This window comes from Rattus norvegicus, chromosome 7 (assembly GCF_036323735.1).
Source record: "Rattus norvegicus strain BN/NHsdMcwi chromosome 7, GRCr8, whole genome shotgun sequence".
Lineage (NCBI taxonomy): Eukaryota > Metazoa > Chordata > Mammalia > Rodentia > Muridae > Rattus > Rattus norvegicus.
In genome coordinates this window covers 111,118,614-111,143,610 of record NC_086025.1, presented here as the reverse complement: position 1 = coordinate 111,143,610, position 24,997 = coordinate 111,118,614, and the positions used below count along the sequence as shown (strand labels likewise).

The 24,997-nt window shown below is 48.2% G+C and overlaps 1 protein-coding gene and 1 long non-coding RNA gene across 3 annotated transcripts; one reads left to right on the top strand and one right to left on the bottom strand.

Annotated features, from left to right (window-relative positions):
* The first annotated feature begins 744 nt into the window (after positions 1-744).
* On the top strand, positions 745-24,943 carry Apol11a (apolipoprotein L 11a). Of its 2 annotated transcripts, none has more exons than XM_006241949.5 (7): positions 745-898; positions 3,083-3,308; positions 5,900-5,967; positions 9,454-9,580; positions 12,679-15,000; positions 23,943-24,023; positions 24,354-24,943. In XM_006241949.5, the coding sequence occupies exons 1-5, from the start codon at positions 796-798 to the stop codon at positions 13,541-13,543; spliced, it is 1,389 nt and encodes a 462-aa protein (XP_006242011.1). In that variant the 5' UTR covers positions 745-795; the 3' UTR covers positions 13,544-15,000; positions 23,943-24,023; positions 24,354-24,943. The 2 variants fall into 2 exon arrangements, with proteins under 2 accessions (XP_006242011.1, XP_008763869.1); XM_008765647.4 differs by lacking the exon at positions 745-898 and adding an exon at positions 3,481-3,588 and having other exon boundaries at positions 3,161-3,308.
* LOC134479936 (uncharacterized) lies at positions 7,965-9,480 on the bottom strand. The gene is made up of 2 exons (XR_010053869.1): positions 9,341-9,480; positions 7,965-8,264 (listed from the first exon to the last, which is right to left on the bottom strand). It is a non-coding gene; the product is annotated as an uncharacterized LOC134479936 (long non-coding RNA).
* Positions 24,944-24,997: the final 54 nt, after the last annotated feature.

The window sequence follows — 24,997 nt, the reverse complement described above, 5'->3', positions numbered from 1 at the left end:
TGCTTCTGACCCCACCGTGCCGAAGCTTCAGGCAGGTGCCCTGAGCTCAGGTCTTTGTGTGTGAACTGGGAATCTGACTCAGGCAGCTCTACCCACAGAGCCATCCGGCTACACCCTTGTGGGTTTCTTCATTTGTTTGTTTGTTTTGAGAACGTCTTGGGTAACCCAGGCTAGGCTCCCTCTTGCTTTGTAGCTGAGGCTGGTCTTGAATCCTCTGGATGCACAAGAGTGAATCTGGATCCACAAACCTCTGTAAACAACAACAACAACAGCAACAGCATCAACAACAAGGGTTTGTGTCCTGTCCGTGATCTCAGCACTAGGGGACAGAGGTTAGCCGATCCTGGGAGCTCACTTGGCTAGTCCAGCCCCAAGGGCAAGCTCTGGGTTCAGTGAGAGACCTTGTCTCAAAACTCTATTGTCTAGCAGACAATAGAGGCAGACGCCTAACTGTGACCTCTCACCTCTCACGGGCATGCACACACTTTCACTAGGTAGGCACACAGAGGCATGCACACACTGCCTAACACACACCAGCTGAAGATGGTGAAATTGCTGCTCACTACCAACAGATGGCAGTGCTGCGCCTACTGTCCAAAGCTTGGCTGTGCTGTTTCCTTGTCTGGGCTCCTTAGCTCACTGAAGTTGTTTAGCCTACACTACAGCTCCCTGTTTTTGAGTGCTTCATTCTTCAGAGTACAAAAATAGTTGTGTGTGTGTGTGTGTGTGTGTGTGTGTGTGTGTGTGTGTGTGTGTGTACCAACTCTGTGTCTGGTAGCCAGAAGAGGCCATTGTATGTCCTGCCGTTGGAATTACAGGAGGCTGAGTCACCTGACATGGGTACTGGGAACTGAACTTTGGTCGTCTGCAAAGCATGGAGTGCTGCTCTTAAACACAGGTATGTATCCATTTACCTAATTTATCTATAATCTATCTATCTGTGATTATCTATTATCCATCATCTGTCATGAATATATTTCTTCCTCTCTCTCTCTCTCTCTCTCTCTCTCTCTCTCTCTCTCTCTCTCTCTCTGTTGAGACAAGGTCTCAGACTTAGATAGCCCAGGCTGGCCTCCAACTTGATTAGTAGCCAAGGATGACCTCGACTTGACCTTCCTGACTCCAGTTCCTGAGTGAAGAGTCACAGTAAGCACAACCACACCCAGTTTATGCAGCGCTGGGGACTGAACCCCAAACTTCATGCATGCTAGGCAGTTGCATTCCCTCATTCCCTAGGCCTCTGCAATCCACTGTGATTCCTGGAAATATTCCCCTTCCTCTCTTACCAGTTTGTGTGTTGGCGGCTCGCCAGGGTCTAGCCTTCCTATAACTAGGACATGTTTGTCAATGAGGCCTAAAGCCACGAGTACTGAGTCCATCACTGACCGGTTTGAGCTGAGTCCGGGCAAGAGTCTTCCCTGTCACTACACCAATTCGCTTCGTCGGTCTGTGAGCCTGGGATCGTGGGTATGGGTTTCTGAGGCCAGAAGCTCTTGGGAGGAGGGTTGGAGTCCTATGGCCACTTCAGGGAGAGCCAGACCCAAGACATGGGGCATGAGCAGTGGCAGGTGACAAGCAGAGGACAGGATGTGCCAAGTTTGGGGAATAGTTTCACCTGGCATCTGAAGTAGAGGCCTGCCTACCCCAAGGGTGTTTGGAATCCCTGTGCAGACCATCATGGTGAAGTGATTGCGTGTAACATGACAGTTCTTCTGTAGTCTGTGGACAATGCAGTGGCTTCCTAATATTGGGAGCTGGGGCTTCCACAGGAGTTGGGGCACCTGAGCTCGTGGGGCACCTTTCCCCTCCAATTCCTCCTGATTGGCACCTCAGAGAGACACAGTAAGGATGTACTTAACCCTGATCAGAGGACCTTTATTCTGATTAATATTATCTCTAGATAAGACTTAGTAGACTGTTGGGTGCCAAGGACCAGATTGGGCTTGGAGAGAGGTTCAGTAAGCAGCATATTTTGACCTTAGCTGATCAATTGGCAAAGCCACAGAATTTACAGAACCAAAAATCCAGCCAAGAAATCACCAGCATGGAGGGAAACCATGGCACGTTTATCTGTTTTGCCAGGCCCACCACCCACACACTGCCTTAAGACATGGTCTCAGTATGAAGCCCCGTGGTAGCACCACATTTGAGAGTCTTGTCCTCAAGCTGGTCCTGGTGACTCATGCCTTTAATCCAAGCAGTCGAGAGGCAGGGGCAGGGGAATCTTTGTGTGTTTAAGGCAAACCTGATCTACAAAACAAGTCCAAGATAGCCAGGGCTAGTTACACACAGAAGCCCTGTGTCTGAAAACAACCAACCAACCAACCAACCAACCAACCAAGCAAACAAACCAACCAAATCTTGCCTTCAGACTCAACTAAACCAAGAGGAAACCCCATTTAAACTATCTGCCTTTCTCTCTGTTGTCCCTGTCTGAAGTCTGTGTGTCCCTAAGAAAGGCCTTTGCTCCTTATGTATGCAATAGTCCATGCACGGTATCAGACAGGAACAGGGGAGGGGGGGTCATTTCCTACAGAATATTTTAGGAGTTTTGCAAGGTGTCTTAGTGACAGTTCTCTTGCTGTAAGGAGACACCATGAACAAGGCAACTTATAAAAGCATTTAATTGGGGTTCGCTGACACCTCCAGAAGGTTTGTCCATGACCATCCTGGCAGGGAGCATGGCAGCAGGCAGGCGTGGTGCAGGAGACGTAATTGAGAGCTCATATCTGATCCAAACATTTCAGGGAGATAGATAGATAGATAGATGGATAGATAGATAGATAGATAGATAGATAGATAGATAGATAGTGACAGAGAGAGACAAAGACACAGAGAGACAGACAGAAACAGAGACAGAGAGAGGGGAAGAGAGGGAGAATAAAAGATTGGGACTGGCCCAAGAATGTAGGAAGTCCCAAGTTTATTTCCTATCCACAAGTCCACACAAAGCAAGGTTCCCCCTTTTTGAGACCAAGCATCTGTGGCCATCTCAGTAATAAATGTGTTCCTTTTACTTGGAGACTGAAGCATGGCTCAAGCTTCATCACTGACCATCATTCTTGGCTCTGTTTCTATCCAGAGACGCTGCTGTCCATGGCCGAGGAGCAGGGAGGCCCAGGAAGGCACCGGGCTGGGTGTGTCTTGAGGAGCCACATGCCAGAACTTTTTCTTTCACTTTCATGCACTGGCTATATAATGCCCAGAGCTTGTGCCTGGTTGTCTCTCAGACGGGCAGCTGGTGACTGGATCCATACAGCGAAGGACAGCAGGGACACATCCAAACTTGCCTACAGGAAAATTCCTTGGTGAGTTGGGGAGCACGCACTCCCCATGTGTTCATCCTCTCAATGGCTCTGGAGAAGGGTTAGGGCCCATGGATGGAGGAGCTCAGGGAAGAATGGTCACAGCCTCAGGAGCTGTGGGGCTGGACTTTCAGTCAAGTGAGCTCGGCCTGCTCCTCTCTCCTCCTCTACACAGTGCATACAAGAGGCCTTGGAAGCCCTCAGATGGGATCATCACACTGCCTGGGGCCTGATCCTCCTTGGAAGGAGGCCTAAGACATGATAAGAAGTCGCTAGCAGGAAGGTAACTTTCTTGCCTGTGCTCGGTCATTTTGGATCTCACAAAAACAGAAAAAGAAGTGGAGGAGGGGTGAACACAGAGCCACCAAGCACACTGGCCTTGGGGTGCTCTTACTGAACCAAAGGGAAGGAGGTTTTGATGAAGATGTACAGAAAAACTAATTGGTTAGGCACAGCTCTGCCTGCCTATGCTGTGTTAACCCCTGAGGAAACACTAAGGCATCACAGTCGGTGACTATTCTGAGGGGCCTCAAGGAGGCAGAACGGGTAGATGAGAGGCCACACTCCTGGGTTCTCTCACCCAGCCTCTGCCTAGCCTGAGGAAGACAGAGGATGAAGCCAGGATGGTCTCGTGAGTGCAGGTGCAGAAGGGAAGCAGGTAACGGACTGAGAATGGGCTCTGGGCCTCTGTTTTGCCCTCCTGATGGATGGATGTAGAGTTCCTACCCTGCTGAGAGCCCCAACAGGCTGCTCTCCTCTGCCTGTGGTGTTCTGGAAGCCTGTGTAGTGATAGAGCCACCCCTAAGTCCTTCAGATGCCACAAGTATGGACGGAGAGTGAAGGACCAGTGTTGTGTGTATAAAAAGAAGGAGAAGAAGGGTATGCTTGCTGCATGTGCAGTCAGGTGTGGGGGAAGGGGAGACCTCAGCAGGCCCACGCTGTGGCATCCTCCCCTGAGGGACCAGCCACAAGACTATAGTACAGGATAGAGTTTAATCAAGGCATAGGGAGGAGAGTTGAGAGAAAGACGCACACTTGTGCATACACACACACCCCCACACACACAGAGAGGTGGGGGGAGAGGGAGAGGAAATGGGAGAGGGGAGAGAGAGAGAGAGAGAGAGAGAGAGAGAGAGAGAGAGAGAGATATTGAGAGAGAGAGAGAGAGGAACAGAGACACAGAGGACAGAGAGAGACAGAGAGGAGTATAAAGGCGTAGAGGGCAGCCATGAGCATGTAGAGAGAGGGGGTGGGGTGAGGGGAATAGGGAGAGAGGGTAAGGAGCTGAAACAAGGGCAGGAAAGCAAAAGTGAAGAGGAGCAAGCAGCCCCTTTTACAGTGAACCTCTGCTCACGAATGAATGCATCAGTAGAGATTGTGCCGGACTTTGTACACTGAGGGCCTTTCCACCACGAAACTGCAGCCCTAGCCACACAGCACAGTGACGTCTGGTTTCAGTTAGAACGAGGGTCTGCCTGTGAAGCCTCAGCCTCCAGTCTCCTTGTCTCCAGTGCTGAGATTCCCCAACATGCAGGTCAGATGTGCTGTGTGGTGAAGGCTGCTGTCACTGTAAACCTAGGGAGAACGCCTGTCACTCCCGAGTGCCCTGCCCGTGGGAGCCTAGGCTCACACAATTGATTTCATCAGTAGTGAGCCTCAGTACATGAAAACTTCAATGGTGATCCTGTCATTTTACTTCTTGGACTATCTTAGAGCAAATAACCCCCAGGAAGGATTTTTTTTTAAGGAAATTTTTTTTTTAAATTGCTGTTCACAGGAACATTAGAAACTGCCTAAGGCTAAACACTTAGAAAGAGGGCAGAGGACTGGGTGGTTCCTGAGCAGATGTGGGACAGGATCTAACAGGACACCAGCCCTGATGGGATGCAGGATCCTGAAGAAACGAGGAGAGTGTGTGGGCTCTGGGAGAGCAATGTGTCACTCATGGGTTAAACTTGACACAGGACACAGGCCCTGATGTGGGCGAGAGCCCCAGGCACAGTGACCCCCACAGTCACATGGGGAGAGGAGAAGATGCTGTTGTATGTTCAAGAGAGTGGAAATTCATGTCTAAAAGTTGGGGTGACATTCATGACATTTTGGGGTCAAGTGCCTGGCGTAGCACTGCTGTCAAATCTGCAGTCCTTTGCAGTCATTCCTCCGCACTACGGTAAGGCTCTCGGGAGTCCTCATCTCAGGAATGACCCCCAACGAGGTGTGTCTGAGAAGCTCTGTGTGCAACAGACACACAGGAAATATTTGCTGTGGCATCCATTGAGCGCATTCCCACCTAATGACTGGCAGGGCACCTCCTGCCATCTCTCCTGTACGAAGATTATATTTAGGTCTTCTCTTCATGTTTATGTCCCTAGAAGGGGACATCCCCCACGGATACTAGCAGGGCAGGAGGGCTCTGACTTGGCCAGGATGAGGGGAGAGGGTGACCCAGATGGCTGTCATCTCTAAGTAGAAGTGCAGGGCCGCCTGGAGGAGCATCTGACTGTGCCCTTTACTTTACACCCCACATCTCTGCAGTGGTCTCCATTGCAACGCATGCTGGCTTTTGTTTATTTGTTGTGTTTTCCTCCCTCCAGCCCAGACACCTGCAGGACAGTAAGAAGTCCAATGGCTCATGCTCTGGACCGAGCAGCAGTCAGCAAAGGTAGTCACTTTCTTCCTCTCTCTGTGTTTCCATCTCACAAGGGTTGCAATGGGAGAGCAGATGCTGCAAATTTTCTTCATCCTAACCAGGTCCTTTTGATCTCAGTGACCCACCTTTGTGTGGCCCGTGTGTGTATCTTGAGTGTGCGATACCTACAGGGGCCACGCACTTGAACACTTGGGCTCCAGAGGGTGATGCATTTGGGGGAGATCATGGAACTCACAGGACACAGAACCTCACTGGAGGACTTCTGCTCCTGGGGGTGGGACTTTAGAGTAGATGGCCCTGCTGTGCGGGGTATGCATACTTAATTGTAGCACTTGAGAGGCTGAGGTAGGTTCAAGGCCATCCTGGTCTACATAGTGAGTTCCAGGCCAGCCAGGGCTACTTAATGAGACCATGTCTCAAAAATTAAAATATAAAATAAAATATACAAAGTTAAATAAATAAAGACTTGACAGTCTTGCCCCCTTCCAGTACATTCCACATTTCTTACTTGCAGATGAGATGCGATCTCTCAGTTTCCAGTATCTGCTTCTCTCTCTTCACTAACACTCTGGGCATCTATCCTTGTGGAGCGCTGTGAATACCTGACATACTCTCTGCACTCTCTATCTGGATACACACACAAAGACACACACACACACAAACACACAAAAAAACCACACATACACAAACAAACATACACACAAACACACATACACACAAGCACACATACACACAAAACAAATAAATCATAGATATTTGCTGTTATCTTAGGATTTCAATGATGTGAACAGACACCATGACCAAGCCAACTCTTATAAGGACATTGAATTGGGGCTGGCTTACTGGTTCAAGGTTCAGTTCATTATCATCAAGGCGGGAGCATGGCAGTTTCCAGACAGCCATGGTACAGGAGGAGCTGAGAGTTCTACATCTTCACCCAAAGGAAGTCAAGAAGCAGACTGTCTTCCAGGCAGCTAGAAGGAAAGTCTCAAAGCCCACCCCTTCAATGACACATTTCCTCCAAGGCCAAATGTATTCAACAGGGTCACACACACTCATACTGCCACTCGCTGGGCCATGCATGATCAAACCACAATACCTGCATATACATATGTATATGTATGTATACATATATGTATATATACATATATATATATATATATATATATATAAAGAGAGAGAGAGAGAGGGAGAGAGAGAGAGAGAGAGAGAGAGAGAGAGAGAGAGAGAAAGAGAGAGAAGGGGAAGACTTTGGAACTTTGGACTAGAAGTGCAGGTGAATATTGTCAGCAGAGCCCAAAGGGTCTATGTAGCCCCTGGCAGACAGTCCTGCTGTGCAATGCAGAAGGGTGGACACTGGTCATGTGATCTCACAGGGGTGCAAGGACTTCATTGGCAACTGGACTAGAGGTCAGTCCCATGATAGGTTGACCAGGAACCAAGCTATTTTCTGCCCATATTCTAAGACATCACATAAGGCTACCTTAAAGGCAATGGATTAATTTCTTAGGTGGGGAAGAGGTCAATACAGCGCAACGTTGACTGTAGATACATATTACCAGTGACTCAGTGGTTTGTGTCCACAACAGAAAGTGCAAATGGAACTGGAAAAAAATGCTGACTGCTTTACGACTTGCATTTGGACAAAAAAGGGGCGCCGGGAATCTCAATGTCTGAGTAGCTGTCACTGTTGAGGAGGTTAAGTAAGGGGAGGCTCCTACTCTGTGGTGAAAGTGAGGGGCTACAGTCTGGACAAGGCCAGCTAAGCTCCAGGTTAGCAGTGAAGGGAGAAAAATCCCACGCTTGCCCTGGGAAGGGATTGCTACAATGTGCAAACCTGCAGTTGACATGGCTGAGTGTGACAAGGGCTCACCCCAAGCTGCAACCAAACCTGGCAGTGCTGTCTTTTCATCAATGGCTTTAGAGTTGCAAAATCTGCAATAGTCCAAGGGGACGTGGATGTTTTTTCACTGGTTTCAGGGAGCTCTGAGTTCTTCCCATGCTCAATATAAACTGATATTCATCCTTAGTTTATTAAAAATTCTACCACTGACACACGAGGCCATGGAGAGCCTATGGCAGCTTGAAAGTCACATTTGAAGGCTCTGTCAGCCCAGTGTTGATGTGTAAGAGGCTCATGTGGTTCAAAAACAGAGACACTGACAAGTGGCCTGTTATTTCTCAGCAACGGAAGCCGATGTCCAAGATGACCTTATGGAAAGTCGGTCCCAGTAAGCACCTCTTGCCAGAGTGCAGCAGGGTCAGTCCTCTGCACACGACGTTTCCTCTGCGTGTGAGGAGCAGGGTCACTGTAAAAGGGGAGGTGGGACATAGAGACAGGTGTGTACATGTGACAGACAAGGAAATGACAGGCAGGTGACAGAAGACAGACATCTGGGATCTCAGTGCCATCAGGGCCCCAGTCCCACTGAGCAGTTCCTTACACTTATGTCATTATTAGGTCTTCACTAGTGCTATAAAGTTCCTCCTTCCCAAATGCTTTCTGAGCCTAAGACCCTTTACATACGCATGCATTTGGGGGCTGAGTCTCCTGAAACCCTGGATTTCCTGGATGTTTTGTGTGAGGAAATTTTAGATTTATTCATTTTGACTGGTGTATTCATTTCTTCTGTCATACCTTCTCTGCCTGAGATTCTCTCTCCTGGCTCTTGGGTTCGGATGGTGATCTTCGTGTCTGTAGTTCCTGTTCTCTTCCTTAGACTTTCTGTGTTTAGGATCCCTTCAGTTCATGTTTTCTACATTGCTTCTGTTTCGATTCTCGGGTCTCGAACAGTTTTACTTATTTCCTCTACCTTTTTAATTGTGCTTTTCCTGTATTTGTTTAAGAGGCTTGTTTGTATCCTCTTTAACGACCTCTCCCTGTTTGATTGTATTTTCATATATTTCCTTAAGGAATTCATCATTTCCTTGGTAAAGGTCTCCATCATCTTTATAAAATTGGATTTGAGATTTGTTTACTTTCTGCTTAAGTCGTGTTAGGATATCCAGAGCTTGCTGTAGTAGGACAGCGGGGCTCTGAAGATGTCACACTGCCCTACCTTTTGTTGCTTGTGCCCTTACTCTGGCCTTAACCCAACTGTTGCCCCTGAGTTTTCCTGATGTAACATTTATAGGAAAGGGGATGTAACCTCAATGTTCCTGGTGCAGCAGGACCCTGCTGGGTAGGTAGCCTTGGGTTGGGCAATGGAAGTCAGGAGGGCAGTGCAAGTCTCCCAGCAGTTGGGATTGGGAGGCAGGGGGAGGCGGACAGAGAAATGGTGGGACCATGTAGCTAGGGGAGGGGGAATATCACACAGCTCTGGGCAGCTGGGCGTGCTCCAGAGGACTCAGTGGGCAGGGAAATGGGTGCAGGAAAGGCTCTAACCTGTCTGCTTCCAGATCAGCAGGTCTGATGAAGGAGAGTGGAGAGGTAGAAGACAATAGTAGTTCATAGGACCCCATGCCATCATCTGACCTCATTCTTTTCCTCATAAATAGTGGCACGCCGCAGTGTTGAAGAACTCACTGATTTTCTCACAGAAGTACTCTGCAAAAGAGACCTGAAGAGCCTGATAACTGAAGATGGAGTCTGGAAGGGATTTGTGGAAGCAGCAGAGTTGTCAAGGTGACCTGTAGGGTGCACACAGTGCCACACCCTCCACCCCACACCAGGAGAATGAGGGTTATTCCTTGGTCAGGCATATCCACTCCAGGCAGTCCTAGGGGTTGGTGTCATGGAGCCTCCTTCTCAACTATCCAAGAGGAGAGTTTACAATACGCTATTCCTGGTGGAAGTCACTTCAGGTTGTTTGAAGATGTTGCTCAAGGTGCCAGGGTGATTTCTGCCATCCACTAGTTCTGTGACCTTGACAAGCTAGTTACTGCTTCCTGATTTCCACCACATGAAACTGTAGTGTGAGAAAATAGGACCATCCATGTGGGGTTTTCAGCATGGGGCAGGAACACAGTGGGGTTCTTTCTCAGCATGGGGCCAGCACACAGTGGGTGCTCCTGAAAGTCAGCTTGGAAAGCTACTTTTGGAAGTGAGAACAAACAAGGGTCTCCTGTAGGACTGAGGAATCAAGGATTTATTTTGAGACAAGTGAGAAAAACGTACACTGAACAAGCTGTCTTCCATGTTCTGTCTCAGTCACTTTCCTCCTATCTGAGGAGCTGTACCAACAGCAGGATCCTTCTGTGGGTTGGGGAGTTAGAGAGCCCATGGTGCCAAGGCAGAGCTGGGGTGGACCCTGACTGTCGCTGCTTAGATCCAGAGCCCCATGCTGTTCCGGAGGAATGTGAGTTCAGGCTATAGGATATGGTGACAGTCTGGGATAAGCGACAGGTCAGGGATGGAAAACCTACTGCCAGTATTCTTTCCAAAGCCCATTGACCCCAGGACCAGGGTCACAACCAGGGGTCAGGAGAGACTGTGTGTGACTCTGGAATGGAGGTGTAGGTAGCAGGCCAGAAGAGCAGGGCTGGGTGGTTAAGAGTGCTACTGCTTTTCCAGAGGTCCTGAGTTCAAATCCCAGCAACTCTGTGGTGGCTCACAACCATGTGTAATGAGATCTGATGCCCTGTTCTGGTGTCTGAAGACAGATAGGGTGTGCTTATACATGAGAACATCAGGGCTGGAAGGAGAGGGAGAGTTGAAGGTACAAAGGGGAATGGTCAGGGGCCCAATGAAAGACATAAAAGTGGGAGAAGGGATATTTCCCCTGCTCTGATGTCATGTCTCATGTGTGTGCAGGGCCATTTATGGGTGTGCTCTCCATACACTGTCTTTAAAGACTGCAGAGTTCTCAGAGGTTATTTGAAATTTCTTCTGTTCTACAAAGAGCTCCCTGAATATTCGGAAGAACACGTGGCTATAGACAGCTCCCAAAGTCAGTGTGTTTGGAGGACGATTCGTGTAAGTCGAGAATCTGAGAGGAGCCCATGTCAACACACCAGAGAAAATCCTTGCCCTTTGTCTTGAACCAATTCAGGGAATTTCTCTCCTTCCGGTTACTACAGCTGATCTCCAGGCCCCTTGTGTCTTTGCACATGGCCCTGTGGTGTTCCACAGAGACGCTGTCATCAGCTATGGTGTCTGTTAGCCTGGTGATCTCTGTCTACAGAAATCTGCCATGTTGAGAGTCAGGAATTAGTGAAGAGTGGCAGTCAGTGTGGAGCCATGACTGGTCGCAGCTGTTCTGTCCCAGTCGCCACACCCAGCCACTGCTCTGGAAGCTTTAGCCTGGAAGGGGACAACTTTGTGTGTCTACAGGGAGTAGGCAGCAGGGAAAATAATCCGGACGGTCTCATGGCCCTAAAGGGATTGGTTAAGGTTTTATTATTCAATTCTCAGGAACAGCTAGATGACAAAGTCTGAGGAAAGGGTCTCAGTGAGCCTGCTTTCTCATTTTGGCACCAGCTATTAATGGAAGACTCCCCTAAATCAGGACAGTATTGGGAAAATGTAAAAACAGCTCAGAGTTCACACAGATGATTGATAGCACATAGCACAGGGGGTTAAAAGAAACCACTGAAGACAGGCCCCAGTCAGATCTGAGAGAGCTTCAGGCTTCAGATTTCTTGCCCTTGGAATGAGGTGCCCTGCATGGAGTGCGTGAGGAGTCACATGACCCTTGCACACCAGAAAACCCACCTAGGACAGACATTCATCCTGATACAACTTCCAAGGACCAGGAGGACGCTGTTCAAGACTGTTGCCCCAGTGGAGAGAAAGAAGGAACCACTCTGCACACACAAGGGTTTGGGGACTTAGGGCCACCTGGTAACAAGGGCAGAAGACTGCACATCCCTTACAGGGACACCAACAACAGATCAATTCCAGGGACATGGCCTTATGGGAATCTTCCTAAGGTCAATGCCTTAGGCTTCCAGTTCCTCTGGAGGTCACAAATGGCAGCAAATTCCTCATCACACTGACATCTTTAAGGTTGAGCTTTTTTATAGATAACTCCTGGGAACTGTGTATCTCAGAGCCTTCATTTTCCCCACTTGAAATACCTCAATGATGACGCTGTGTGCAGCAGATGCAGGAGGTCTGTGCAAAGCTTTAAAGCAAGTGTCCTGTCACCGTGTGCTGTCGTATGAGGCCTGATGTGCAGCGATCATCTGCTTAGGTCTGGGAGCCTTCCAGACACAGGAATCCACTCTTAGCATCTCAGTCTGTGTATCCCACTGCAGAGCTCCCAGGCAAGCTCAGGCATTCTTGCAGACTGGAAGCTGCAGGGAATGCAGATACCTTCCCAGCATCCAAAGGGACAGGAGAGCCTCTGGGAAAGTTGCATCCCTCACAACACAATTCTCAGAAGTAAAGAGCATTTACTCTGATCCCACATCCCTGCGCTCATCAAAGGCTTCCCCAAGATAGGATACTGATGACATCACAGAGTTCCCACAGGTAGTGATGACATCACAGGGTCCCCACAGGTAGTGATGACATCACAGGGTCCCCACAGGTAGTGATGACACTGCTCTTATATGACATTTTATAAAGTGCCTTTCACTGCTGTGTTGACTCTGCCTTACACACTAACCCCTATGGACTGTGGGCATCCAAAATGTTTCAAATGTTCATAGTAGAATGGAAAATGTTGTATCTCTGTAAAATTATTTCTGGTTGGGTTTTTCGTATAAAGTTAAAGACTGAATAAGTTTTGATCTTAAAAAAACTTGCTGTTTCCCTCTTGCATTTTACTTCTGTCACAGTGAGGAGGAAGCTGCGCTGTATGATGCTCTGAAAGAGCATTTACAACAGCATCCCACAGATGAAAATGACGGCCCTCAAAGGGAACAGGAGAAAGAGAGGTTTCTACGAGTGTTTCCTCAGCTGAAAAAGAAACTTGAGGACCATATCAAGAAGCTCCGAGACCTGGCTGACCATCTTGACCAGGTTCACCATGGCTGTACCATCTCCAATGTGGTGTCTAGCTCTGTTAGCACTGTCTCTGGAATCCTTGGTTTGGTTCTGTTACCCTTTACAGGAGGGGCCAGTCTGATACTCTCAGCAACCGCCGTGGGGTTGGGAGTGACAGCATCTGTGAATGGTCTTGTGACTAACATTGTAGAAGAATCAATCAAACTGTCAGATGAATCTGAAGCCAGTCGCCTGGTTGGAGCCAGCATGGATGTACTTGGGGAGATTCTAAAGATCACACCTAAGATCACAATCAAGCTTTATAATACAGGCAAGGAGTTAGTCGAGGCCTTCAAAACCCTCAGGGATCAGATCCGAGCCATCAGGAGAGCCAGGTCCATCTCTCAGGGTGCAGCAGCTGCCAGGAGCCTCACCTCCACTGGAAGAGGCTCTGTCCAAAGTGCTAGAGAGATGGGGGCTGCCTTCACGGGCTCTCCTCTCTCAACGACCAGAGGAGCCAGGTTTGGAGCAGCAGGGGTTACAAGCTTTTTCCTTGCATGGGATGTGTATCACCTTGTGGCAGATTCCATGGATCTGTATGATGGGGCAAAAACAGAGTCAGCTGGGGCACTGCGGGAACTGTGTCACAAGCTGGATGACAAGGTGAAAATATTTGAGCAGATATACAAGGCACTGCAGTCAGACCTGCCTCAGTGACCCCTCCTCCAAGCAGCTAAGTGTTCAGGGGACAGGGGTGGGGACAGTGGAGGTATGCTGTAACAAGGGGAACAGCCAATGTTGAGGTGATGGAACAGATTATGGAGGCCTTTGAATTTCTCTGGGTGAACAGAGCTAGGTCAATGCAGGTGGCCAGAGATGCCAGGAGAAGGGGAAACTGGAGTCTAAAAGGGTGACCAGAGTGACCTAGAGTGTGGGTAATGGGATTGTAACATGGTGGGTATGGTCAGGGAGGGCTGTACGGTACAAGTAATGAGAAGTCAGGAAGCCTGGGGAGCAGAAAATGGGGGAGAGCCAGAGTGAGAGTCAAGGCAGATTTACATAAGACTTTACACAGTGGTAGGAATGGAGATGAAGCCAACACTTTTGTGACAGGAGGTTGGGCATGTGGCTCTCAGCTCCTTCTCAATCTGTGGAGGCTCACTGGACACGGTGGTGTCTCAGATCAATGGGCTCTTGTCTTCTTGCCTTCTATAGCCTTGTGTTCAATAAATGTCAACTGGCTGGTCTGGAATATGGCGTAAAAGCAGTCACTTGCAACCTCGGGCCCACAGGTATTGGCAGATTCCGGAACTCTGAGGTGACAAACATTGGCCTCACTTCCTAGTGTTGTCACAAAGCGTGCTGAGCAGTTTCCTAGAAGATCTTTTTAATGTCCAAGTGGGATGGGTTCTGCTTCTGTCCCTGAATTTAGAAATAGAGCCAGTACAGTATCTTAAACCCTGCCATCCTGACTGTTCCAGCCCATTCCTCACTCTGATTATTAGGACCCATCATGGTGGCTCAGCAAGATGAGCTGTGGCTCTGTGGACATTTACATGGTCCTGTCATAGTAGGCCTGTGACTCAGTGGACATTTACACGGTCCTACACGTGTGTTTTTCTCTGCCAAGCTGAAGTCATGCGATGTTAAGAAGAGAAAAATCAAGAGAAAGAACTATTAAAAATATAGCAACAAATATCTCTCTTCGAGAAAACGTGGTCTCCAGCATCTCATATCTTAGGCTCTGTCTCGGCTCAGTCTCTGGTTGTGGAGTGAAGGCCAATGCCTCTTCCTCAGCCAGTCTCCTCATCTGAAAAACCACAGGACGGCCCCTTGTTACACTTCGTAATCACACACTGATTTGAAAAATGGGGAAAGATTTGTATTCCAGGGAATGATTGGAAGACTCCAATCAAATGGCGAACTAAATGTGTTGAAACTGTCAGGTTTAGTTCCTGTGTAGTTCTTTGCTCTTCCTCCCTCAAACTGGGAGGATATGGTAATCAAACCCAGTAACATTTGGGAAAAACCAAACAGACGCGAGAGGAAGGGTTTCGTTACCCCTGGTACCCAGCTCCCATCAGTCTCTCCTCCTGGGACAGAGCAGAGGTGGCACATAGCCATCCAGCTGTAGGCACCTGGTAGAGCAGAGGACTTTCTCCTCTCAACCAAAGGTGAGACCTGAGGGAGTGGACTATGGCATAGAGGTTCTGGGAACCTCTGAGAGGAAGCAATACAAGATGATTCCAAGTAAAGACATATTCCAAGTGCCATTCTCTCCAACCTCTGAAGACCACTGTCAGCGTCAAACACTCCAGAGCCCAGGTCTGTGCTGAGGAGTGAGGAGAGGCAGGAGCTTGTGAAGGGAGACGGGGCTGGCCAGAGATCAGAAGCTATAGAGAGTGATCTCTGGAAGGGCCCTGATCCTGAGGTGACAGGATTGTTTTTACTCGAACATTATGCAGAACCAACAAACACGTGGGGAGGCAGAGAATAATTTAGGAAGTCAGTCTGAGGTTACCACACAAAGCCAGTGGTGAACCCACACCCCTAAGGAGAGCCAGACTCCTTGGTAAGTTGGGGGGCCATGCTCAATGTCCCCACGAGTTTACCCTCACCAGTCTCTGGTAGGTGCTCTGCACCCCTTTGATGTACACACACTGTGACAGGAGAGATGGACCCTGAGCCATGTTGGGTCTCTCTGTGCTTCTGAAGCTCGAGAGAATTTTCCCTCAGGTCACCAAGCCGTCAGGGGTCAGCTTAGGTCACAGAGGGCTTGGGACCTGGCAGGGCACTCCAGAGGGAAGGAGCTTGGCGTGAGTGGCTGCTGCACTGACAAATGGAGGAAATGAAGAAACGGACATCGACCTCAAGCCTTCCTACCTTAGGGGCCTCATAAGTAAAGCTGTCTCTGGGGTGCAGCTGCTACAGCAGGATGGGGACAAAGGCTGACTACCCAGACATAGAGAGCCTTTGTGTGGGCTATTCCACAAGAGATGGGGCAAGCCTGCAGGCAAGAGGCTCCCTTTGTTTGTTTTTTTCTTTCTTTCTCTTTCTTTCTCTCTTCCTTCCTTCCTTCCTTCCTTCCTTCCTTCCTTCCTTTCTTCCCTCCTCTTTCTCTCTCTTTCTTTCTGTCTCTCTCTCTTTCTTCCTTTCTTTCTCTTCCCATTGAACTTTTGTGTAAGCATGATAACTACCCAGCATGCTGGCTTTTGTTATTACATTCTCACCCCATACACCTTCCTGTGCCCCTGTCACTCCCGCCGACCCCACCCCTGATCACAGGGAGTCACCCTTGTCATTCCCTGTGCTTTTCCTTCCTCTCCTTCTCTGATTCTATTGTAGTAGAGCCAGGTGCATCTTTGCTGTGCATCCAGCAGCCCTGTGAACAGAGCTTGGTGTGCCTGTTGCTGCGTCCACGTATCTACACCTATGGCGTCCCCTTGACTGCTGTCCCTACAATTGGCAGTCATCCCGATCCTTTCTTGGTAGTTTTGGTTGGAAGTCTACACATTCAGATATTAGAGCCACTCTTTGCTAGCTCCCTTTGCCTGGAGTTCCTCCTTCCCCTTCCCCACTTCATACAGCACCTGCCTTTGGTCACCATCACCAGTGTACTCTTAGACGGAGCAAGTGTGTGAATTCTGCTTTTAATCCAGATAGGCATCTCTCTACCCAGACAGAGGGCACAGTATTCACCTTGTGAAGTTGGCACCGCCATCCAGAGTAGAACTTGAATGATCCCCGAAGAGAGACCCTTTCTAAAGTCGCGGGAAATCGCGGACCCCAGACACAGAGAGACCATTTTGGATGTAATAAGCAAAGGCGAGGTTTATTACGGAGACCTATTACAGAGATCTCCGGGCCGACACGTATCCCATGCAGGAGACAGAGGTGTCGAGCCCGAAACTCAAAAGTCAGAGGGTTATATAGAGAAAGCTAGGGAGTTTTGGCGTGGTTACATACAATTGGCTCATTCAAACATAGCAGTGAGAACAAAGCAGAAAGAGTACGTGTTAGAAGTCAGGGGCTTATCAGGGTCTGGAGGACACCTAGTTGAAATATGGCCCTGAGTGAGCTGGGGGAGATGTCTTCCTGCCAGACGTCCCATGAATCAGTCCCATTAACTCAGGCTGGTTCCTGCATTCCTTTCCTTTTCTTTATGGCTTGCCAGTCCTGCCTGGACAGTGTTTCCTGTGCTCCTTTATCTTTATGGCGTGCTAGTCCTGGCTGCAGGGCTTAGCCCTGGGTCTGTGGCCTTTTGGGGTTTATTCTTTTAATTTTGTATCTGTGGCATTTTGGGGTTTATTCTTTTAATTTTGCATCTCCAAACCTAGAATTCGTATAATTCTCCTTTCATTCCCTTCTCCTTCTACTAAATAATTCTAATCTTAGAATTTCGATATCAAGTCTCGTATTTGGTCTCACCAGTTGTCCTAACTGACTGGTACTGTTGTCTCAGAACCATCAACCACACAGCACCCACTCGATTTTTAACAAAAGCAATTAACCTTTTTGTCACACAGGGTCCAAAAACTAAAACCAAGAAAATTATTAATAATGGCCCAGCTGTAGCAGAGAGTAGGGTAGTCATCCAGGGAGACTGAGTGAACCAAGACTCAAACCAACCTTGTTAAGCGTCTCTATCTTTTTGTAGGAGTCAAGCCTATTAACTAGTTTCTTTAACACACATGGACCTATAATCAGATGCAGAAGCAAAACTAAGAAGGGTCCCATAAGGGAAGATATCAGAGTAGTTATCCAAGGAGATCTACTAAACCAGCTCTCGAACCATTCCTGATGTGCTTCTCTGTCTCTCTGTCTTTTATCTAACCTTTCTCTAAATTTATTCATGGAGTCTTTAATTACTCCTGAATGGTCTACATAGAAGCAACATTCTTCTTTCAGTGTAGCACACAGACTCCTTTAAGGAATATCAGGTCTAATCTTCTCCTATTCTGAAGGACTACCTCTGAGAGGGAGGTTAGGTATTCTTGGAGGTCAGCTAAAAAGTCTTTCACTCTTTTTATACCTGAGTCAATGGCAGTTCTGAATTCTCTATAAGCCTTGCATTGTAACAGCAGATGTCCTTGTGCTGCCCTTGCAGCACCTAGATAGCCTTAGCCCTAAGTAATTCTCAACTCCTTTTTTTTTGTGTCTTACTAAGTCTTTAGCATCAGGATTCCAATCTGGACACTATCTGAACCTATACACCAAGGTCATGACTGTCTTTCAGAACTTCTAAACTTATACAGGTTGTGATCCCTGAGGCACAGTCCCAAGAAGTGTTAGGAGTACTAACATATGCAATGTTACACCATTTGCAATAGAAATCAAGCCTATTCCACACCTATCCCGATGGAACGAGGGCAAACATGAAATTCTTGTTTCTAAAGCACACTCCTCAAGTGAGCATTATAGCAACCTTCCAGTCAGTTTCTGATGTATCCACTTATCTGATGTGTAAGTCTAGGGAGCTTTTTGAAGATCTGAATTTCCCTCTAGGTCTCAGCTCTCAGCCCCAACAGCTAGTATGTGGCTGGCGAGGGCTGAGAATTGACGGCTGTCAGGGTGGTCAGTAGCACCAGGTACAGTCCTTTCCAGCGAGGCTCGAGTGTCTGGGCTCAGTGTAGCTGCTTCCGACCTGGAACTGATGGGATGTCTCAGGGGTCTCCAGGGCATAGGCTGATGTCAGCTGTGAGCAGATTTCTTTCTGTATCACCTGTAGGTCTTTTAGCCTGGCACACAAATCATTATTACTATGGCACTATGACATGTTGGTTCAGTAACATCATCTAATACAGCCGGGGGGGGGGGGGGCTGAGGCCCCATATAAGATCTCAAAGGGAATAAGGCTGAATCTGGAAGGGGTATTTCTTGCTCTGAAGAGAGCAAGAGGGAAGGAGTGTCACCCAGTCTGCGCCAGTCTCCATGGTTAATTTGGTCAGGGTCTCTTTTAGAGTTCTATTTATTTACTCTACCTGTCCTGAACTTTGAGGTCTGTAGATACAATGTAATTTCCAATCGACCTCTAAATACTTGGCCACACCCTGGCTTACCTTGGCAACGAAAGTAGGGTCGTTGTCTGACCAGATTACCTTGGGCACTCCAGACTGGGGGAAGATTTCTTCCAGTATCTTCCTGATGACTATCGAGGCTGTCTCTTGCAGTTGTTGGTTTCACCAGGGCATCCAAGAGATGGTAAAGGCATCTGCAGTGCTGATGTGCTGGGGGGTAGATGTTCAGCTATCCCAGATGACGTCGTGTTGTCCACCATGGCAGCACCCACTTGTCTCTGACCTTCATTCATGAAGAGAACTGTTCCCATCTGTGGACAAGGTCCTCGGCTTTCAGCAGGGGTCAATCAGCCAGTCGCAGAGGTCTTTTCTCCACCCATGGGCTTCTGCCAGTACATGACACTCGTGCTGTGGTGGCTCCAGGTCCGGATTGGGCAGCAAGGTGACCAGATTGTCCCCAACCGGTGGAGAATCTAGTCCATGGCAGCTGACCAGTGGTCCCATCTTTTGGGACACTCTATTCAAAGGCAAGACATCAGCCACTCTATCACAGTTTAAGTCCTGGATTGGGTGATAATTGTTAGTGCCCGGCTGGCAGGAGTGATATGTTCCAGGCAGAACAGGACTAAGTCACACATCTCCCACCATCAGGTACTGGTGCACTGAGACAGGTCTTAAGCTCCACATTCACAGTCTGCAGATATGCATACACCTGGACTCACCCAGCCATTTCAGCCCACACAAGCCAATTTGGAGAACAATTTTGAGCAAGGGATGGGGGCAATCAGGGATGACCATGAATTAGTGGGTGGGTTACCCGGCCCACGCCAAGGTCCACTGTTCTTCGGGCAGTCCATAAGTATTGTTCGTTGCCAGTAGCCCCTTGCACTCAAGGTCTTTGGATATTGGCCCACTGGGGGGCATAGGAGCACAGAGCATTGGGTCCCTGTATCCACACTTCTCTTCTATCTCTGTACATAGCCAGCACTCTAGGACCAAGAAGCTCTCCAGTGGCCCCTCTTGTTCTTTTTTGGGCAGTCCCTGACCCAGTGTCCTTTTTCTTTGCATTAGGCACACTGATCTTTAGCCAGGAATTCTCTTCTGTTGCCAGGTACTATCTTCCTAGGTTCCCTAACTACTGTGGCCAGTATATGTTCCACTCTTGTCTTTTATCTCTCTTTAGCTCTCTAATTTCCTCTTCTTTTTGTCTCTTTTCTTCCCCAGCTTTCTGCTCTTTTTACCTCTTTCTCTGTAACTTGTACTAACTCTCAGCAACTTAACTTAACCCTTTAAATTTCTGTAACTTTCTCTTTATATCCTTTCTTTATCTTAGCCAGATTGGTGGGGCATTTTTCAGCCCCTCAGAGACCCACCCTTGGAGCCTGGCTGCAGACCTGGAGCACTCCCTACCTTCAGGCATCTGAAGAGAGCAGGCAGAAGTGAGGGCCTTCTATCCATGTCTGGAACATTTTTTCTGGCCTCTAGTAGGATTCCGTCTTTCCTCAGTGGTAAAGAAGACCTGTAACAGTTACTAACAAGCGTCTCAAATGGGATGGTGAGAAAACAAGAGAATCTTGAGAATAGAGGTCTACTGAAGAGGGCAAACAACATTTCTTGACTGGCAAAACAAAACAAAACAAAGTTCTTTACAGTTTGCTGTAGATTTTTTGAAACTATTTTAGGGGCTTCTCTGTCCCCCAACCTGGGACATTTCGACCACAGGGGCAGGAACTGGCTGCTGTGGGGATAGGACCAAAGGCACTCTCCATGTCAATGATGACCAGTGAGAAAAGTAATTTAATGCTGGAGACTGGCTCCTCCCTTGCAATAAGGACAGCAGATAAGGCAGGCTTCCTTAAAGTACTTCTCTTTTTTTTTTTTTTTAAAAAAAATAGGATTCTGCTTTTTATTAATTATTTCCATTTCCAATGTTGTCCCCTCCTGGCCCTGCCTCCATGAGCCTCCCACACTGTTTCCCCCTTCCTTTTGCCTCTAGGAGGGTACTTCCTGACCCACTCCCACTTCGCCTCTGTAGTATCCTCCTTCTCTAGGGCATCAAGACTCCACAGGACCAAGCACATCTCCCATTGAGACCAGACAAGGCAGTCCTCTGCTACATATAAAGGGGAGTGGGGTGGAGAGCAAACCAGGACATGTATGCTCGTTTGTTAATGGCTTAATCTCTGGGAGCTCTGAAGTTAGTTGATACTGTTGTTCTTCCTATGGGATTACAATCTCCTTCAGCTCCTTCAGTCCTTCTCCTAACTCTTCCATAGGGGTCCTAGGGCTCAGTCCAATGGTTGGCTGTAGATGTCTGCATCTATCTCAGTCAGGTACTGACTACAGGCACACTTGGCATCAGCAATAGTGTTTTGTGTCTGTACATGGGATTAATCCCAAATTGGGGCAGTCTCTGGATGACCTTTCTTTTGCCTCTGCTCCATTTTGTTGCTGCTGCTGCTGCTGCTGCTGCTGCTGCTGCTGCTGCTGCATTTCTTTTAGACAGGAACAATTCTGGATCAAAAATTTTGACATGACTGGTGACCCCACCCTTCAACAGGGGTCCATGTCTATCTACTGGAGGTGGTCTCTTCAGCTTCCATCTTCCCAATATTGGACATTTTGGCTAATGTCATCCCCATCGGGTACTGGGAGCCTCTCACAACACTGGTGTCTGTGACTTTCTAGTGATTCCTCCTGTCTCCCCATACTGCTGCATATTTCTATTCGTTCTCCTGACCCTCTAGGTTTTTCTCCCATCTCCCCCCATAGCTGATCATGCCCTCTCCTTCTCCATCGTCCTCCCCTCTCTCACCCATGTCTCTCCCTGCTTCTGCCTGTGATAATTTTGTTCCCCCTTCTAAGTGAGATTGAAGCATCCTCAATTGTGCCTTCCTTCTTGTTAAGATCCATAGAATCTGTGAGTTGTATCACGGGTATTCTGTACTTTTTAGTTACTATCCACTTATCAGTGAGTACATAACATGTATATCCTTTTGGGTCTGGATTTGCAGTTAGGATGATATTTTCTAGTCCATCCCATTACATTTGCCTGCAAAATTTGTGATGTCATTTTTAATACCTGGGAAGTATTCCATTGTATAAATGTACTACATTTTCTGTATCCATTCTTTGGTTAAGGGACATCTGGGTTGTTCCCAGCTTCTGGCTATTATAAATAAGACTGCTATGAATACAGTGGAGCATGTGTCGTTATAATATGGTGGAGCAGCTTTTGGGTATATGCCCATGAGTGGTACAGCTGAATCTTCAGGTAGAGCTATTTCCAGTTTTCTGAGGAATCCAGCTCGATTTCCAGAGTAGATGTACCAATTTGCAGTCTCACCAGCAATGGAGTAGTCTTCATTCCAAGGATGCAAGGATGGTTCAATATACAGAAATCCACCAACATAACCCACTGTGGTCCCGAGGCTCAAGTTTGCTCGCGGGGTGCTGCCCAAGAGCTCTCTGCAGCGGCAGCAACCAGGAAGATCTAAAGTACTTCTCTTAATGAGCGCTCTCCTTTTCATGATTTCAAACACAGTCGTCAGTCCAAGATTTTAAACACAGTCGTCAGTCCAAATTCAAACACAGTCGTCAGTCCAAAGTTCAAACACGAAACAAAAGCCAAAAAGACACTCGACAATACCACAGAAAACAAACGAGACAAGCGAGACCAAGACAAAGCATCCTATAACCAATTTCCACAGATGTCTGGTACCTTCAGTACCTGGCCCAAACTGCAGCTTAACCTTAGCTGCTTTTGGGATGAGATGGACCATCTGATTCCACCTCCCAACAGGATTTCAGGGTGTCCTCTTGTCCTAACATCCGTCCAATGGTCCACCATCAAAGACAAAGGGGTTATCACAGTCTGCCCCATGGCAAAGAAAACGAACACCAAACAGAAACAGAACACAGACAGCAGACACTAAGGAGCACTCTGTCTCCTTTGTTCCAGAAAACCACAGTCAGGTCCTCCTGACTGCCCACAGCCGGGCTCTCCCGACTGTTCTCCGCCCGTCTTCCAGGGGCTGCAGCTTGCGGGCCCGGGGCGTCCCCCCTTCTGCAGCCAGGGGGTCCTCACGGACCACAAAGGCAGCTGCACCGAGTGGGGATACACATCCACTCTCCTAGAACAGGGCAGGAACACACATCCACCCTCCTAGCACAGGGCAGGAATACACATCCACCCTCTTAGCACAAGGCAGGAACACAGATCTGCCCTCTTACCACAGGGCAGGAATACCCATCTGCCCTCTTAACACTGACCAGTACTAAGACACACATATATACACACACGGCGGAACCAAAACAGAGACAGACACAGACTGACGAATGCGGCGCCGCTCACACAGAGACACTCAGACAAACATCCAACTCACCTCCAAGGGGTCTTCAGAGTCTGGGGTGGTCGCGAAGATCCCGGACGGGCCCCCAAAATGAACGATCCTCGAAGAGAGACCCTTTCTAAAGTCGCGGGAAATCGCGGACCCCAGACACAGAGAGACCATTTTGGATGTAATAAGCAAAGGCGAGGTTTATTACGGAGACCTATTACAGAGATCTCCGGGCCGACACGTATCCCGTGCAGGAGACAGAGGTGTCGAGCCCGAAACTCAAAAGTCAGAGGGTTATATAGAGAAAGCTAGGGAGTTTTGGCGTGGTTACATACAATTGAATGTTACATTCAAACATAGCAGTGGGAACAAAGCAGAAAGAGTACGTGTTAGAAGTCAGGGGCTTATCAGGGTCTGGAGGACACCTAGTTGAAATATGGCCCTGAGTGAGCTGGGGGGAGATGTCTTCCTGCCAGACGTCCCATGAATCAGTCCCATTAACTCAGGCTGGTTCCTGCATTCCTTTTCTTTATCTTTATGGCTTGCCAGTCCTGCCTGGACAGTGTTTCCTGTGCTCCTTTATCTTTATGGCGTGCTAGTCCTGGCTGCAGGGCTTAGCCCTGGGTCTGTGGCCTTTTGGGGTTTATTCTTTTAATTTTGTATCTGTGGCATTTTGGGGTTTATTCTTTTAATTTTGTATCTCCAAACCTAGAATTCTCCTTTCAATAATTCTCCTTTCAAACTCACCCCATCTTTCAGGGACACCTGCTTCTTGAAACCATCAGTCCTCCCCCCAAGGTGCTTGCAACCACACTCACGAATTCTGCAGGATGAGCTGTGGTGAGTTGTAGATAGAACATTAAGGGCCCATCCACAGGAGCTGCCCAACATGTGACACCTGGCCTGAACAAGACCACAGACAAGTGTTTTCCTGTGTGGTGGGGAGTTTAGAGTCTCCTCAGATGTTGTAAGTTGTCATTAATTCTCATGGCCTACTTTAAGCCACTTTTCTGGATTCTCCTAACCCCTCTTGAGAGGCTAGGAAGGGAGCAGGGAATGTCTGAGGATGCCCCTCAAGGCAGAGTCAAAAAGGAAACCATCTTCTCCCCAGGTTCAGGAGATTCCCCTGTGTCTACCTTGGTGACTTCCTTTCTCTCCTTGACTCCACAGATTCTCACTGTGGAGGCCCAACGTTGGAGACCACACTCAGAAAACAGAACAAGAAAAGGAGTCAGTACCTCTGGAGGCCATGAGGGCTGCAGGGCCCTTGGGGCCTGATCCTTGGGGTCTCAATGGTTTTCTCACAGCTCTCTGTTATTCTAGGATAAAAGGAAGAGAAAAACAAACTGTGGGATAAAGTGGGGACAACTGTGATGAAGGCTGGTCTCATGGTCCTTTCTGGACAGCAGAGCCAGAGAGGTCAGTTAGATCCCAATTAGATCCAAGGAAAACATGATCAGCTGTAGACAAGGCCATGAGAACGGACTGAATCTGCTCAGGAGAGATGAGAAGCAAGGGTCTGGCCCCTGGGGTGGGAACTGTGTGTCGCGGTGATCGATGACCGGTAATATCATCTGGGGCTCTGCGAAGAGAAGAAACCCTGAGTCTCACGCTTGGCTCTGTCCAGCGTCAAGAGGGCATCTTATTATACAGTGCAGTGAGAAAGTTTTGCCAGTCACAGAAGCTGGTGCCTGGCACATGCTCTGAGCCTCCCCAGCCTCCTACTGTGGACTAAGTAAATGTCTATATCAGTAAATCATGTTTTTTTTTTTTTTAGTTTATTCCTTAAAAGTCGCAGAATGGATAGAGTCATC

What these genes read in the sequence shown, in the direction of transcription:
- Apol11a (XM_006241949.5), top strand. Translation starts at nt 796, where the DNA reads ATGTCCTGCCGTTGGAATTACAGGAGGCTGAGTCACCTGACATGGGTA. An exon ending in GCCTACAGGAAAATTCCTTG is followed by an intron (nt 3,309 to 5,899) that starts GTGAGTTGGGGA and finishes TCCTCCCTCCAG; the next exon opens with CCCAGACACCTGCAGGACAG. An exon ending in GAAGCAGCAGAGTTGTCAAG is followed by an intron (nt 9,581 to 12,678) that starts GTGACCTGTAGG and finishes CTTCTGTCACAG; the next exon opens with TGAGGAGGAAGCTGCGCTGT.